The sequence below is a fragment of the Cervus elaphus genome, chromosome 13 (assembly GCF_910594005.1).
Source record: "Cervus elaphus chromosome 13, mCerEla1.1, whole genome shotgun sequence".
In the NCBI taxonomy this organism is placed as follows: Eukaryota; Metazoa; Chordata; class Mammalia; order Artiodactyla; family Cervidae; genus Cervus; species Cervus elaphus.
In genome coordinates this window covers 26,483,308-26,497,812 of record NC_057827.1, presented here as the reverse complement: position 1 = coordinate 26,497,812, position 14,505 = coordinate 26,483,308, and the positions used below count along the sequence as shown (strand labels likewise).

At 48.6% G+C, this 14,505-nt stretch overlaps 1 protein-coding gene across 1 annotated transcript in view; it reads left to right on the top strand.

Annotated features, from left to right (window-relative positions):
* The window catches only part of FSD2 (fibronectin type III and SPRY domain containing 2), a 36,811-nt gene that overhangs the window by 19,261 nt on the left and 3,045 nt on the right, over nt 1-14,505 (top strand). Inside the window, exons 6-13 of the mRNA XM_043921477.1 lie at nt 122-144; nt 1,436-1,557; nt 4,406-4,561; nt 7,081-7,215; nt 7,947-8,097; nt 10,143-10,276; nt 11,362-11,494; nt 14,314-14,490. Of these exons, the coding sequence (XP_043777412.1) occupies nt 122-144; nt 1,436-1,557; nt 4,406-4,561; nt 7,081-7,215; nt 7,947-8,097; nt 10,143-10,276; nt 11,362-11,494; nt 14,314-14,490 (1,031 nt within the window). The remainder of the gene's footprint in view (nt 1-121; nt 145-1,435; nt 1,558-4,405; nt 4,562-7,080; nt 7,216-7,946; nt 8,098-10,142; nt 10,277-11,361; nt 11,495-14,313; nt 14,491-14,505) is intronic.

The window sequence follows — 14,505 nt, the reverse complement described above, 5'->3', positions numbered from 1 at the left end:
TGATTTTTCTCTTCTACTAACTTCCAAGTTTTAAGATACATTTATATTATTATATAGTTTGAAAAAGAAATTTATTTCCAAAATCAGTTTAATATTTTTTTCTCTTTCTCCTCCTCTTTAGGATGCTGTGGCTATGGCTGACAGGTAATACTTTTGTTCTCACGTGTATTTTCTTTTTCTGTTCCTTTTACCTCTAGATACCTGACTAGGTATCAGTTCCCCTTGGTTGTATGCTCCCAGGTTCAGCTTTTGTGTCTGCCCCTAAGAGTAAATAGCACTGGCTTTGGAATGACAGTGTGGGACCACAAGGACCCTCTGGTACTAAATCTTAGAATCTCAGAGCTGGAAGGGAGCATATGGTGAGACTCAGCCTTCAAGCCGGGGTGGGGTTTCCCCGAGCCCCTGCTTTCACCAGGAGTAACAGAGATCCAGAGAGTGGGACTTCCCTGGTGGTCCAGTGATTAAGACTCCACGCTTCCACTGCAGGGGACGTGGGTCGAGCCCTGTTAGGGGAACTATGATCCCACATGCCACGTGGTCAAAAAGCAAAAAAGTCAGAGTGTCCCCAGCGTCCCCCAGCTAAGCCAGGACCCAGACTGTGTGCTGCAGAAAGCATGCACATTATGGAGTCAGACAGGAATTTAAATCCTGATACCCCCATGACCTTGGGCAAGTCCAACCAGTCTAGGACTCACCTTCCTTACTGACAAACAGGGATAACTTTGTGGGAATAAAATCAGACAATGTCTGTAAAGCAACACAAACAGTGAAGTTTAATAATGTCAGGGTTAAGAGCATAAGCTTTGGCAAAAGATAGGCATGGTTTCAAATTCTGCCTCTGCTCCTTACAAACCCTGTGACAGCTGGGAGCAGGTGCAGAAGACCCAGAGCCCCAGTTCATGCTCATCAACTTGAGGGTACTTGACCGTGTGGAGAGGTTGCGTGTCTCTGGGTCCTGGGGTGGTGTGGAGGTGGGAGCTCCCAGGTCAGCATCTAAGGATCTTCCAGAAGGTGTGGATCTGGGGCTTTTTGGCCCACATCCCCCAGACCCCCACCCTCTGACATGACCCTACCCCTTGTCTCCTCAAAGGTGTAAACCACCCACACCTATCCCCTCCAGTGACTTCATAGGTCAGTCACTGAAGCATAGGCCAGAAGGCCGCCCGCAGCATTTTAAAATAAGGAAATAAGAGTTCAGCTGGGGACTTCCATGGCAGGTCCAATGGTTAAGACTCCACATTTCCAATGCAGGGGGTACAGCTTCATTCGATTCCTGGTTGGGGAACTAAGATCCCACATGCCACCTGGTGCGGCCAAAAATAAAATGATTATTTAAAAAAAATAGTTCAGTAAAGAGGCCCTCATTGCTGCTCACTAGTGACCCTGGGGAAGAGTATCCCTCCATTCTTGTTAGTGTGTCTTTTTATACCGATAGACTCGGAAAATTCCTGCAAACAAAAACAGACGTGGAGATCTCAGCGCAGCCTGACTTTGAAGACCAGACCTTGGATTTCTCTGATGTGGAGAAGCTGATGAGCTCCATTAACACCATCCCAGGTGCGTGTCTCACCTGGGTGCATACTTGACGCCAATTTCCCTGAGCTTTGAGTTGAAAACTTTGATGGCTAAAAAAAAATCGTAAAGATCTAGAAACAGGCATTTTCCTCCACCAGCTGCATGAGCTTCCTGTTTTTGTCTTTATGGCTTGTAAGGGTGAAAACAGAGGTTGGCCTTCCTGGGGTAAATACCCCGCTCCCTCTCCTGGGGGCCAGCATCCGGCCCCCATCAGCCTATCTTACTCCAAACAAGTGTCCCGAAGTTTATTTCCTTGAATGTTGTATTTATGTCCCTCTCAAGTGGTTGTTTTTAGCATAGGATTAAGAGACGGATTTTGGAATCCTGTGGAGCTGGCGAGAATCCCAGCCCTGCTACTTCCTACCTGTGTGACCCTAGACAACTCACCTAACCTTTCTGAGCCTTGGTTTCCTTGGTAAAATGGACATAACAATGACTCATGAGGACATGGTGAGAAATAAATAAGTAATGTATGTATAGCATGTCACATGGTGCCAGGTAGCTCTTAAAAATCTTATTGTGAGAACTCATTTTTTAAGACTGATACTAGAATTTAATATCATCTTTCCTTTCTCATCCAGCAACACCCAACAATGTTATGAAAAATGTTTTATATTATCATTTTAGGTTTTCCTTCTTCAAAAGACTTTTTTACAGTCTTTTAAAAAATTAATTTTTGGCTGCGCTGGGTCTTCATTGCTGCGTGCAGGCTTTCTGTAGCGGCAGCAAGCAGGGGCTATTCTCTAGTTGCAGTGCACAGGCTTCTTGTTGCAGTGGCTTCTTTTGTGGAGCACAGATTCATGGGCTCTAGAGCATGGGCTTAGTAGTTGTGGCACATGGGCCTAGGTGCCCTACAGCGTGTGGAATCTTCCTGAACCACGGATCAAACCCATGTCCCCTAAACTGACAAGCAGATTCACAACCATTGAACCACCAGGGAAGTCCTAGGTTTTTCCTTTACACAAGTGTTGTTTTTTTTTAATAAAAATGAAATCATATAATCCGCTTTTTTTTCCCTAGCGAAATATTTGTGATGAATATTATTTTGTACTGATAAATTTTTCTCTGACATCATTTTAATGGCTCTATACCTTAATCTATGGACTTAATTCTCACTGATAAATTCTTCTGCGACATCATTTTAATGGCTGTATACCTTAATCCTCAACTGTTGGTGCCAGGATGCTTCTAGGTTTTCTGTCCTTATAAACCATACTGCAGTGAACATCCTTAATTGGCGTCTTGGAGGCCATTCTTAGACTCCCCAGATTGAGGAGAGATTTCGCTGAGCTGTGAAGTCCTTTAGATGGTCTCAGGACGGTATTAACCAAATAATCAGACCCAGTCATTTGGAAGGAAAGGCACTATTGCCTAAGTCAGTGCTTGAGACACGTAGTGGTGGTTTCTCCTCACCCTCCTGTGTCCGGGTCCCAGGCAGATCATCAGCCCCCAGCCTGTATCCAGGGCCATCCCTCTTCTTACTGCCTCCCCGGAGGGGACTCTTCTTTGCAGGGTATAACAGGGTATCTGCTGTGCATCCTGAGCTACATCATGTGAGGATCAGGTTCTTTCTCTTCTTCTCACTTTTGTCATGTGAGGGGCCTTCCACCCCCTAACCAGCAAGGAAAAGCTGAGTACATTCCATGAAGTCCTACCTGGTCTGAACAATTTCAGCATTTGAAAATAAGGATGTTCTTGAAAGCCCCGGATGGAAGGAGATGCTGCCATGGGTGAAGAATTACGGAAGACAGACAAGGCATGCTTCTTGGATGTGTGTGGGGGTGGGGTAGGAAGAATTATTAACCCACAGAGAAGAAAAGTATTAACTCAGTGGATGGACTCGAAAGAAGTTGGTTCTGGGGACTTCCCTTGTGAGCCCCTGGTTAAGCATCCGCCTTCCAGGGCTTCTCTGGTTGCTCAGCGGTCAAGAATCCGCCTGCCAATGCAAGAAGCACAGGTTCGATCCTTGGGTCAAGAAGATCCCACATGCCACAGAGCAACTAAGCCCATGCCCCACAACTACTGAGCCTGTGCTCCAGAGCCCAGAATACATAACTATGGAGCCCACGTGCTGCAACTGCTGAAGCCAGTGTGCCCTAGAGCCTGTGCGCCACAATAAGAGAAGCCACTGCAGTGAGAATAGCCCAAGCACTCGCCACAGCTAGGGAAAAGCCTGTGCCGCAACAAAGACCAACACAGCCATAAATAAATAAATAATTTAAAACTCCACCTCCAATGCAGAGGACACAAGTTTGATTCTGAACTACGGAGCCCATGTGCTCTGGAGCCTGCACGCCACAACTAGAGAAGCCCCCATGCCAAAACGAAGACAGTGCAGTCCAAAAAAAAAAAAGTTGGTTCTGAAAAAGCACAGTGTTTCCAAACCTAATCATCTCTCATCGTAATGAAATCATAATGAAGGAGCCAGTTGTTGCAGGCTCTTTCCCTCCTCTGTTCACTGTAGGACTGAGGGTGGTGGTGCTGTGGTCCTGGCCATCCTGCCCCTTTGGATGGTGTGGTGGAGTCCAAGGACCCATCGCTCCCTCGGGCAGGACTTGCAAACACCCCAGCCTGAGCCGCTGTCAGCAACCCCGCCTCCCCCAGCTCGTGTGGGTTGGTCAGAGCAAGATGGACACAACCGGTTCTTACTGAGGCTCCTGGTTGAGGGGTCTGGCCTCCCGCCCTGGCCAGCCGGGCTGCCTGTCCCATCTCTGAAGCCCATGGCATGCTTTGAGGGATGAATTGTCCTGTAAAAGCAGCCGTTCCCATCTGGGGCCTCTAACTGATGGCTCCTTACTTGTCTTTGTTTTCCTCCCTTTTCCTCTTCTAGCTCCTTCTGCTCCAGTGATAAACCCACAGGCCCCTAACTCAGCCACGGGTTCCTCAGTCCGAGTGTGCTGGAGCTTGTACTCCGATGACACCGTGGAGAGCTATCAGCTGTCCTACCGGCCAGTGCAGGATGGCTCGCCTGGGAAGGAGCAAACAGGTGCGGTCTGCCAGGAGCAGAAACAAGCTCCAGCATGGGCCCTGGGGAGGTGGCGATGGGGTGAATCTGCACACCTAGCTCCTTCCAGGATGTCGTGCAGGCAGGTGAGCATGGCAGGAAGGGCTGGGAAGACAAGTTGGGGCCTGGCTGGGGAGAATTACAGGGCTCAGATACATGGAGTGTATCCACAGCCATCAGATTGGGGTTGTCCTGGGGATGATGGGTCTCTAGCTGCACCATGTGCAGGACGCATGGGGACACCCCTCCTCGAGGAGGCCCAGTGGGACTAGCTGGGTTCTAGCAGGTCCTGGCATGCAAGGGTGGCTGGGCTTTCCTTGAGGTCCCCCTGTGTTGGGAGAACCTGAGGGAGAGGTTAGTGTGCAGACCCCCAAGGGGCTGAGGAGGGCTCTGCAGCCTGGAAGGGCTGCTGCTAATCTGACCCACATTCCTAGGTGGAAAGGCCCTGGCCTCCACTGCATGCAGCCCTCAGCCCATCCTCTTCCCAGGGCAGTGGAGCTGGCTGGCTCAGGGTTAGGGCTGAGGGAGATGCCCCCTCTTTGTAGATAAGCCAGTCTCCTGTTGAGAAGGGGGCCAGACAGCAAAGGAGCTCCAGCTGAGCATCTGAAGGATCAGGGCCTGGCCGGGCCTGTTCTGTGTGCATGGGGTCAGAGCAAGACTGTGGGAAAGGGATTCAGAGACCTCCATCTTATGGATGACCTAGAGAGAGATGAGCAGACGCGTGGGGACACCGTAAGTTATGGCAGAACCGGAATGAGAATTGAGTCCACAGGCACCCTGCCTGGAGCTCTTCCCCTTGTACCAATTCATGCAGATAGAGGGTTTCCAAATGCCAAAGGTGAGGATGATTTGTCTGCCCAGGGGTTAGGAAGGAACGGGAGTCCTTGAGAAAGGTAACTTTAGTCCATGATGAGGGAGAGAATAAGGACTAAAGAGGGCATGGGAGGGGAGATTGAGGACCAGAAAGTCAGATCTGATTCATAGCAGTTTTTGCCACAAATCAGCCCTGTTGGCACCCTCTGCAGAAAATGCCATTGTTCGGGGGCTTTGTCCTGGTGATTGATAAAGATCTTTTTTTTTTTTAATATCCTGATCACATATTTTTAAAGTCTTTATTGAGTTAATTATTTCTGTTTCATGTTTTGGTTTTTTGGCCTTGAGGCATGTGGAATTGAACCTGCACCCCTTGCATTGGAAGGTGAAGTCTTAACAACCAGACTGCTGGGGACATCCTAGTAAAGATATTTTCAATGAGCACTTTGTTATAAAGGAACTGATATCAGAGAGTGGATTAATGACCTGTCACTGCCTTAAGAGTCTGGGCATGTTTAGAGGTGTATCAGTTAGCTTTTTCTGTGTAACAACACCCCCCGACACACACATATACCCAACATATAAGCTAAAAATAACAAATTTTATGTTCATTCATTTGTTTCGAGGGGCAGGATAGTAGTAGGGAATTAAGAGGTACAAACTACTATGTGTAAAATAAATAAACTACAAGGCAATATTGTACAGCACAGGGAATATATACAATATTTTATGATAACTCTAACTGGAATATGATCTATAGAAATATTGAATCACTGTGTTGTATACCTGAAACTAATATTGTAAATCAATGATACTTCAACTTTTAAAATTACATTTACTATTTATTATAATTCTATGAATTGGATAGTTTTATTATAAACTATATCCAATTCTATGAATTAGATAGAATTTATTATAATTCTATGAACTAGATAGTTCTAGTCTGGACCAGCTTGGGTGGGTCTGGACAGGCTAGGATGGCCTTGCTGTTATGCCTAGGGCATCCGCTGCAATGCTGGGGGCCTCTGTTCACATCCTGATCACATTCTTCAGGAGGCTGGTCCAGGTCGTTCCATGGAAGTGGAAGCATTCCTGGCAGGAAGAGGACAAGGCGCCCGTGCTCCAGCACTGCCCAAACCTCTCTTGCACCATGTTTGAAGTGGTCCCGTTGGCCAAAGAAAGTCACGTGGTTAAGCCCAGCTGCAATGGATAATGGGAAAGACCAGTCCTCTCAATGGAAGGGTCAGCAGAGTCTCATTGCAGAGGGGCATGCATACACAGCCGACGGGGATTGGTAGCCAGTTCTGAATCTACCTCAGGGAAAATAGATTATAGTGCAATGAACTTGGAGCCAGTTGACCTATTTTGGGGTTGAATTCCATTTATTTATTTATGTCTGTGCTAGGTCTTTGTTGCTGTGCACAGGCTTTCTCTAGTTGCAGCGAGTGGGGGCTGCCCTCTAGTTGTGGTATGCAGGCTTCTCACTGTGGTGGCTTCTCTTGTTGTGGCTCAAGGGCTCTAGAGCACAGGCTCAGTAGTTGTGGCACATGAGCCGAGTTGCCCCACAGCACATGGAATCCTCCCAGACCAGGGATCAAATTGGTGTCCCCTGCATTTGCAGATAGATTCCTAACCACTGGACTACCAGGGAAGTTCTAGGCTTTAAATCCTATCATTTTTTCCCCCAGAGTTTACAATGACTGTCAAAGAAACATACTGCTCAGTGACAAACCTGTTGCCAAACACGCAGTATGAATTTTGGGTCACAGCTCAGAACAGGGCCGGCCTCAGCCCCACCAGTGAGCGTGCGGTGTACATGACAGGTAAGGGGCCACTCGTAGGACCTTCACTGAAGGGGACCCAGAAGTCTCGGCTTTCTTGATGGGGGCAGGGCTTTGATGTCACTTGGAAGGACGGGAAGAGCCTGGCACTTCTTTCCTTTTATTTAGTACACCAAATCTGTATGCCTGATATGACAGGGACATTTTTTCACAGTTGGTCTCAAAAGAAGATAAAGCACTGCCCTTGGACCCAGTTTCACAGACACACGTGCAGCCATCCTCCACTCCAGAAATATCTGCAAGTGATTCCCTGGTGCTCCTTTGGGCTGTTAGAATGCTGCACATTGGATGGCTTATAAACAACAGAGATTTATTCCTGTGGTTCTGGAGACTGGGAAGTCCAAGATCAAGGTGCCAGCAGGTTCAGTGTCTAGGGAGGACACTTCCTGGTTCGGAGTGGCCTTTTTTTGTGGTGTCCTCCTATGACGGAACTGGGCAAGAGCGTTCGTTGGGTTTCCTTGTATAATAAACCCCTTAAACCCTCAGGACCGAGGCACTTCTGGGAGACTCCAGGTATCATCACATTGGAGAGTAGGTTCCAACATAGGAATTTGGAGTGGGACATGATTGTCTAGGCTGAAACACCGAGTTTGCCTTTTATTGCACTGAACCTCTTGTAGGAAGAGAGGGCTTGTGATGTGTGCTGTGTTCTGGAGCACGAGGCTGGATGTGAACAGGAGGGTTGTTCCTCTCTCCGTTTCCCCTGCATTTAGCGCCTTGTCCCCCCATTATAAAAAGCAAAGAGATAAGGAGCTGCGAGGAGGCTGCGCTCATCTCCTGGGAGTCTGGAAACCTGAACCCTGTGGACTCATACACGGTGGAGCTGACCCAGGCAGAGACGCCGGGGGCCTCGGGTGTAACTGAGTGAGTCACAAGGGGCGTTGGCTAGGCACAAGAGGCCTCAACACAGTGACACAGCTTAGGAAACGTGTGGCATCTGGAGAGAAAGTTAAACACAGGAACCTTGATTTTAGATTGCTTAGTTTCATGAGAAGTAACTGAAACATTGTGATTGAAGATAAATGATAGATGAGTGAAGAAGTGAATAAGTGGTAAACCTGAGGTTTGCTTTCTTAGCCCAACCAGGGTTTCCCATTATTCATTCAACAAGTATTGAGTGTACAGACGGTGCCTGGGCACTGGTGACCCAGAGAGACAAATTCCCCACCCTGACAGAACTGACAGTCTAAGTTGGGAGAAATAGACAAAAACCAAGAAAATAAATGTTTAAGACAGACAGTAACATGAAGGGAAAAGAAATGCAATGAAATAGGGAATGCAGTGGAGGTGGAGGCTTATTTGGAGAGAGTAGACATTTGAACTGAGACCAGATGGATGGGAAGGGAGGAGGCCTGAGAAGAGTGGATGCAGGCAAGGCCTGAAGGGCTGGAGTGAGCTTCCTGCACTGGAGGAGCCAAGAAACCCACCTGGCTGGAACTTGAGGAGGAGAAAGAACCAAGAGAAGCAGAAATGAAAGAGAATTGAATTCAATGTACAAAGAACATCATGTCCCTGGTGGCCAGATGTCTGGAGGCTCATGTTCCCCTCTGGTTGGCAGAGATCTGGAGGATTTCACAGCTAGAAGAGGGCTGGACTCAGGAACCACAAGGGCCTGCAGATCCTACAAGTCTACAGCTGTGTACAGTGGAGTAATTATGGCTAGGCCTCTGGATTATGACCAGGCAGTCCAGAGCTTATGAAAGGCAGCCAAGTCCAGGGGCTGCCCTACTATGCACCAACCCAACTTTAGAGAAATGGAGAAGGAGGGGTTGGTGTCAACTGTTAGAGAGACAGATTCTTCTACACTAAATTCAGGGCTTGGGACCTGGCCATCTGTCCCCCCTGACCCCCAGACTATTTGTCCCAGGTAGAATTCATGTGTCCACAACCACATCAGGGCTTGCTAACCTGGGTTATCTACTTCTAGGGATCCTCAGGAGCAGGGAAGGGAGTTCAGTGGTCTGAGCCCCGCCCCAAATGGTTTGGATTTCCTTTGCAACTTGTGCTGATACTTTAAACCCTTTACACTGGGGGTCATCAGAAGGCTGGTCAGGGGCGGAGGTGACCTGGGCAGTGCTTACTCTCCTAGTATAGATGGAATCATGGCATCCCTGAAGAAGACAAAATTCCTTCACTGCTCTGGCCCCTTTTTGCCTGTCCAGCTTATCCCCACCAGCTCACCCTCCCTCACCCACATGGGTCATATTTATTAATAGTTCCTTGTACTTTCAGTGCTTCTTCCTGCCACAGGGCCTTTGCACGTGCTTCTTCTATGAAAGAGACTCCTCTGTTCTCTTTCTTATCCATTTACCTCCCAGTCATTCTTCAGAGTTCGGCTCAAAAGCACCTCTCAGCTAGTGTACCTTCCATAATACACCATCAACTTGTCATGTTACCATCTTACGTTTCTTCCAGTGATGGCTTGAGAAATGCCTTTCTTCTAGACTGGAAACTCTTATGAGGGCAGCAGCTACATTCAGTTTCCCCCAGGGCCCCTCTATATCAGCTCTAGTCAGATCATTTGTTCATAAACACAGACTGAGAGCCTGCTGTGAGCCCAGCGCTGTGCTCAGCTTGTGGCACTTGGCCCCTGCCCTCAGAGAGGCTGTGGCCCTGCCAGATAGGCTGACACACACTGGATTCAACTGCATGCGCAGCCCACTGATGCAGCGTTAGACACAGGCTGAGTGCAGTGCTGGGTGCCTGGGACACGGAGTGGGGAGCTTGGAGGGGCGAGAGCCGCAGACAGAAAGGGTACAAGAAAATGAGAAAAGGGGACCCGGTTGGGAGGGAGCACTGAGGAGAGCCTCACTCCTGCCTGTGCCGCTGCTGGGGGTCAGCGGGGAGCGGCTGTGCGTGGGTCTGTCTGCCCCAGCCCCTCGGTGATGTCAGCATGCCTCCTCACCCAGGTCCGTTGTGGGCATCCCGACCTGCGAGTGCCTGGTGCAGCTGCAGCCCCGACAGAACTACACCATCTATGTGAGAGCCCTCAACGTGGGCGGCCCCAGCGCAAGGAGTGAGCCCGCTACCGTCCACACCACAGGTCTGTGCCCCCACCACACACTCACTGGACCCAGAGTTACCCCTTCATGGCAGACCCAGTACTGCTGTGACTTCATTGGAAAAATCGACGAATGTTTACTAATACGAACACATGGCGAATCAGTCTAGGAAGGGACTCAGGGATGATCAAAGCCCTGGGGGCCCATTTTACAGAAGGGGGCCACTTTATTTTTTCTGGCTGCACCACCCATCATGTGGGCGCTTGGTTCCCCATCCAGACAGGGAACCCGCACGCCCTGCATTGGAAGCCAGGGACTGCCAGGGAAATCCCCATTCTGTAACATTTTTTTTTTTTACGTGGTCTGTTTTAACCATAATTCAGAGATGGTTGTACAATCTCCTCCCTTCTCTCTGCTGCCCTCATTGAAAGTTGGATTTTGCTAACCTTTGTCAAACTGATCACTAATAATTCCCTCAATTCCTATTCCCCTTGGCAAGCAGGTTGGAAATGCCTGCTCACCTGCAGGTATTTACAGCCTCCCAGTGAAGAGCACAGCCACTGGGATCAGATGGGCTTGGGGTTTGGGTTTTTTGTTGTTGTTGTTATTTTTATTCCTTATGTTTATTTTTATTTTGTTTTTTGAAGTGTTTATTTATTTGACTGCACCGGGTCTCAGTTGTGACACATGCGGTCTATTTCCCTGGCCAGGGATGGAACCCAGGCCTCCTGCATTGGGAACGTGGAGTCTTAGCCACCAGGGACGTATCTGGGGTTCCAATTTGAGTTCTGTCATCTACACCTGATGATAGGACCACCCTGCCCCTCTGTTTCCTCTTCTACAAAACGGAAATACTAACACCTGGATACTTGTAAGATGTGAATGAGATAAGACTCAACAAACCGCTTAGCTCAGTACTAGACACCCAGTAACGCCCGACCCATGTAAACTGCCATCATGATTAGCACGAGGGGCATCACGGGCAAGGTCCAGGCTCACCAGTGTCAGACAGGGAGCTAATGCCGGCCACCCGTGGTAAGGCCCCAGCCTGTGTGGAGTGCAACGTGGAGAAAGCAGTGGAGTGATTGGCTCGGGGCGGGTCTCTGTGTGCCTCCTCCCCTCACAGGCAGCTACTTCCCCCTGAATGAGCACACCTGCCATCCCTGGCTGACTGTATCCGAAGATGGGCTCACGGTTGTGCGAAACGAGAGGAGAGGCCCCACCAGGGAGCCAGTCCCCAGTGACACCCAGTTTACCAGGTACTGTATCAGCCCCTCACCCGAACAGTTCATCTGGGTATAGTGGATTATGACTGATGCAGCCTTGAAAGGGGCTTCAGGCTCTGACTCCCAGAAGTGAGGGGTGGGGGGAGGAGGCTGGGGAGGGGTAATAGGGGTCTGATCAATGTCAGAAGGGGAGACGTGGCCTCTTAGTGGGGTCCTGGGCTCCCAGAGCAGTGGGAGAACAAGGACCCAGCCCCTCAGTGCGGAGCCCAGAGCTCTCTCTCCCACTGGGCAATACTTTCTAACAAAACTCCTGGTGAAAAACCAAAGCTGGTGGAAGGAGTGATGATCATGCAGTGCAAGACCTGAGGGAGGGGTGTCCATCAAAGATGCGCCCTGTCGGTCTGGATTGATGCTATTTTCAGAACTTAGTACTTAAGGTCGAAATGATTAATTAATACCTTGCATGCAGTGCTAAATTGCTTCAGTCATGTCTAACTCTTTGTGACCCTATGGACTGTAGCCCACCAGGCTCCTCTGTCCATGGTTCTTTACCACTGGTGCCACCTGGGAAGCCCCCATTTGTACCTTACTTCTTTCCAAATACTTAAAGAAGACTTAAAATAGGGGCCAAGGAACTTCCCTGGCGGTCCAGTAGTTAAGACTGTGCCTTCCAGTGCAGGGAATGTGGATTTGATCCCTTGTGGGGAAGCTAAGATACCACATGCCTCACTGCCCCCCTCCCAAAAAAGGCAATATTGTAACAAATTCAATAAAGACTTTAAAAATGATCCACATAAAAAATATATATATAAAAAAGGGGGGGGCGGGGCAAATGTACCCTACTGAAATAGAAAAATCACAGCAGTGGATGAAAAAAAAAAGAACATGGCTTAACTTCAAGGGCTAATTTATGTTTTTAGGATTAAATATTAAACACAGTTCTCAGCTTCTTGGTAATCAAGAAAGAAAGAATTCTTGGTGGGCTAGTCTCAAAGTCAGGAGGATCTTCTAAGGAAGAAAGGACTTAGGGGGCCAGAGGGGCTACCGATGAACAACTGCATCTAGCCTCCCTGCCTGCCTCCTGGACTGTCTCGTAACTGTCTCTTCCTCTGACGCTGGCTCCCTGCTGACCTTCTTACTGCATGTGTGTTATGCACCTGCTGTCTGTTCCCTGGTGGCTCAGATGGTAAAGACCACAGGAGACCCTGGTTTGATTCCTGGATCGGAAAGACCCCTTGGAGAAGGGAATGGCTACCCACTCCAATGTTCTTTCCTGGAGAATCCCATGGACAAAGGAGCCTGGTGGGTTACAGTCCACGGGGTCACATAGAGTCGGACACGACTGAGCGACTAACACACGTCTGTGCCAGCTTGTGACAGCAGAGCAGCACACAGCACAGTGGAACACAACTTTATCCTCCTTGCCTTCAGCCATTCAACACTGGGTTGGCGGGGAGAGAGGAATAAGGAACAATAAAGTTCTTACCTGCGTTAAGAAACAGTATGAAACTGATCAAATCTTAAAGTTCTTATTGACTTTTTTCCAATAATTCTTGAGTTGGGCAGCCCCTAATCCAGCAGGTAGAAAGGAGGTCCAAAGAGCTGTACAGAATGAAAGACTTTTTCAGGTGGAAGGGATCTCAGGAACAAGGAAATTATACTTCCAGGCAAAAAAAGAAAGCAGGTTGGTTAAATGTCCACCGACAGAGGAATGGATAAAGATGTGGTACATATATACAATAGAATATTACTGAGCCCCTAGAAATAATGGAATAATGCCATTTGCAACAACATGGATGGATCTAGAGATTGTCTTACTGAGTGAAGTAAGTCAGAGGAGGAGAAATATCATATGACATCCCTTTTATGTGGAATCTAAAAAGAAATGACACAAACAAACTTAGAAAACAGAGACTCACAGGCTTAGAGAACGAACTTATGGTTGTCAGGGAGTAAGGATGTGGGGAAGGGATAGTCAGGGGGTTTGGAATGAATATGTACATACTTCTGTATTTAAGATGGATGGCCAACAAGAACCTCCTGTTCATGCAGCAACCTGGATGGGAAGGGGGTTTGGGGGAGAATGGATACAGGTATGTGTGTGGCTGAGTCCCATCACTGCTCACCTGGCTATCACAACATTGTTTGTTAACTGGCTATACCCCAATACAAAATTTTAAAAAAATTTTTAAAAAGCAGGTTAACTGTGGTAAGGTTACTTTCCTTTAGGAAAGGTCAGGGGTCTCTCAGGCATATTACCTAACTAATGTTCTTATTGACTGGTTTAAAATTCCGTTTAGGGGAAGGTAAAGCTGTAACTAAGCTGCCGCTGACTGGTGACACGGGGCCTGGCACGCAGAGCCCCACTTTAGGCCTGTGGTCTTGTTCATTTGTTTTTAATATTTATTTATTTAGCTGCACTGAGCCGTAGTTGCAACATGTGGACTCTTAGTTCCAGGGCAGGAATCGAACCTGGGCTCCCTGCGTTGTGAGCACAGTCTTAACCACTGGACCACAAGGAAAGTCCTCAGTCTCTTTCTTGTTTAAGGAACAAGTGAACCAAACCTTCTTGTTACTGTAAAAAGCCCCGTTGCTGAAAAAGCACACAGGGTGGGCGTGTCTCCTCCTCACCTGTGACCAGCAGTGCACTAACCTTCTGCTCTTCAGCATCAGGCAGCTGAGCTTTGAGAGCAAAGGTTGTGCCACCTTGCAAATGGGGTGTTTGAACACCTGCCTCCACCCTTCCTGACCACTCACTGACTGACCCCAGCAGCTGGTTCCAGTCACTCACCTGCACAGCCAGGCGTGGGTCACCCCAAACGACACATACTTCTCCTTTCTTTTAAAACCAGGTGTGCTGCAGTCATGGGAAACCTGATTCCAGTCCGAGGGCGCCATTACTGGGAGGTGGAGGTGGACGAGTGTTCGGACTACACGGTGGGTGTGGCCTTTGAAGATGTCCCCAGACAGGAGGAGCTGGGGGCAAACCGCCTCTCGTGGTGCATGAGGCACGCATTTGCGTCATCAAGGTAAGGCGAAATCTG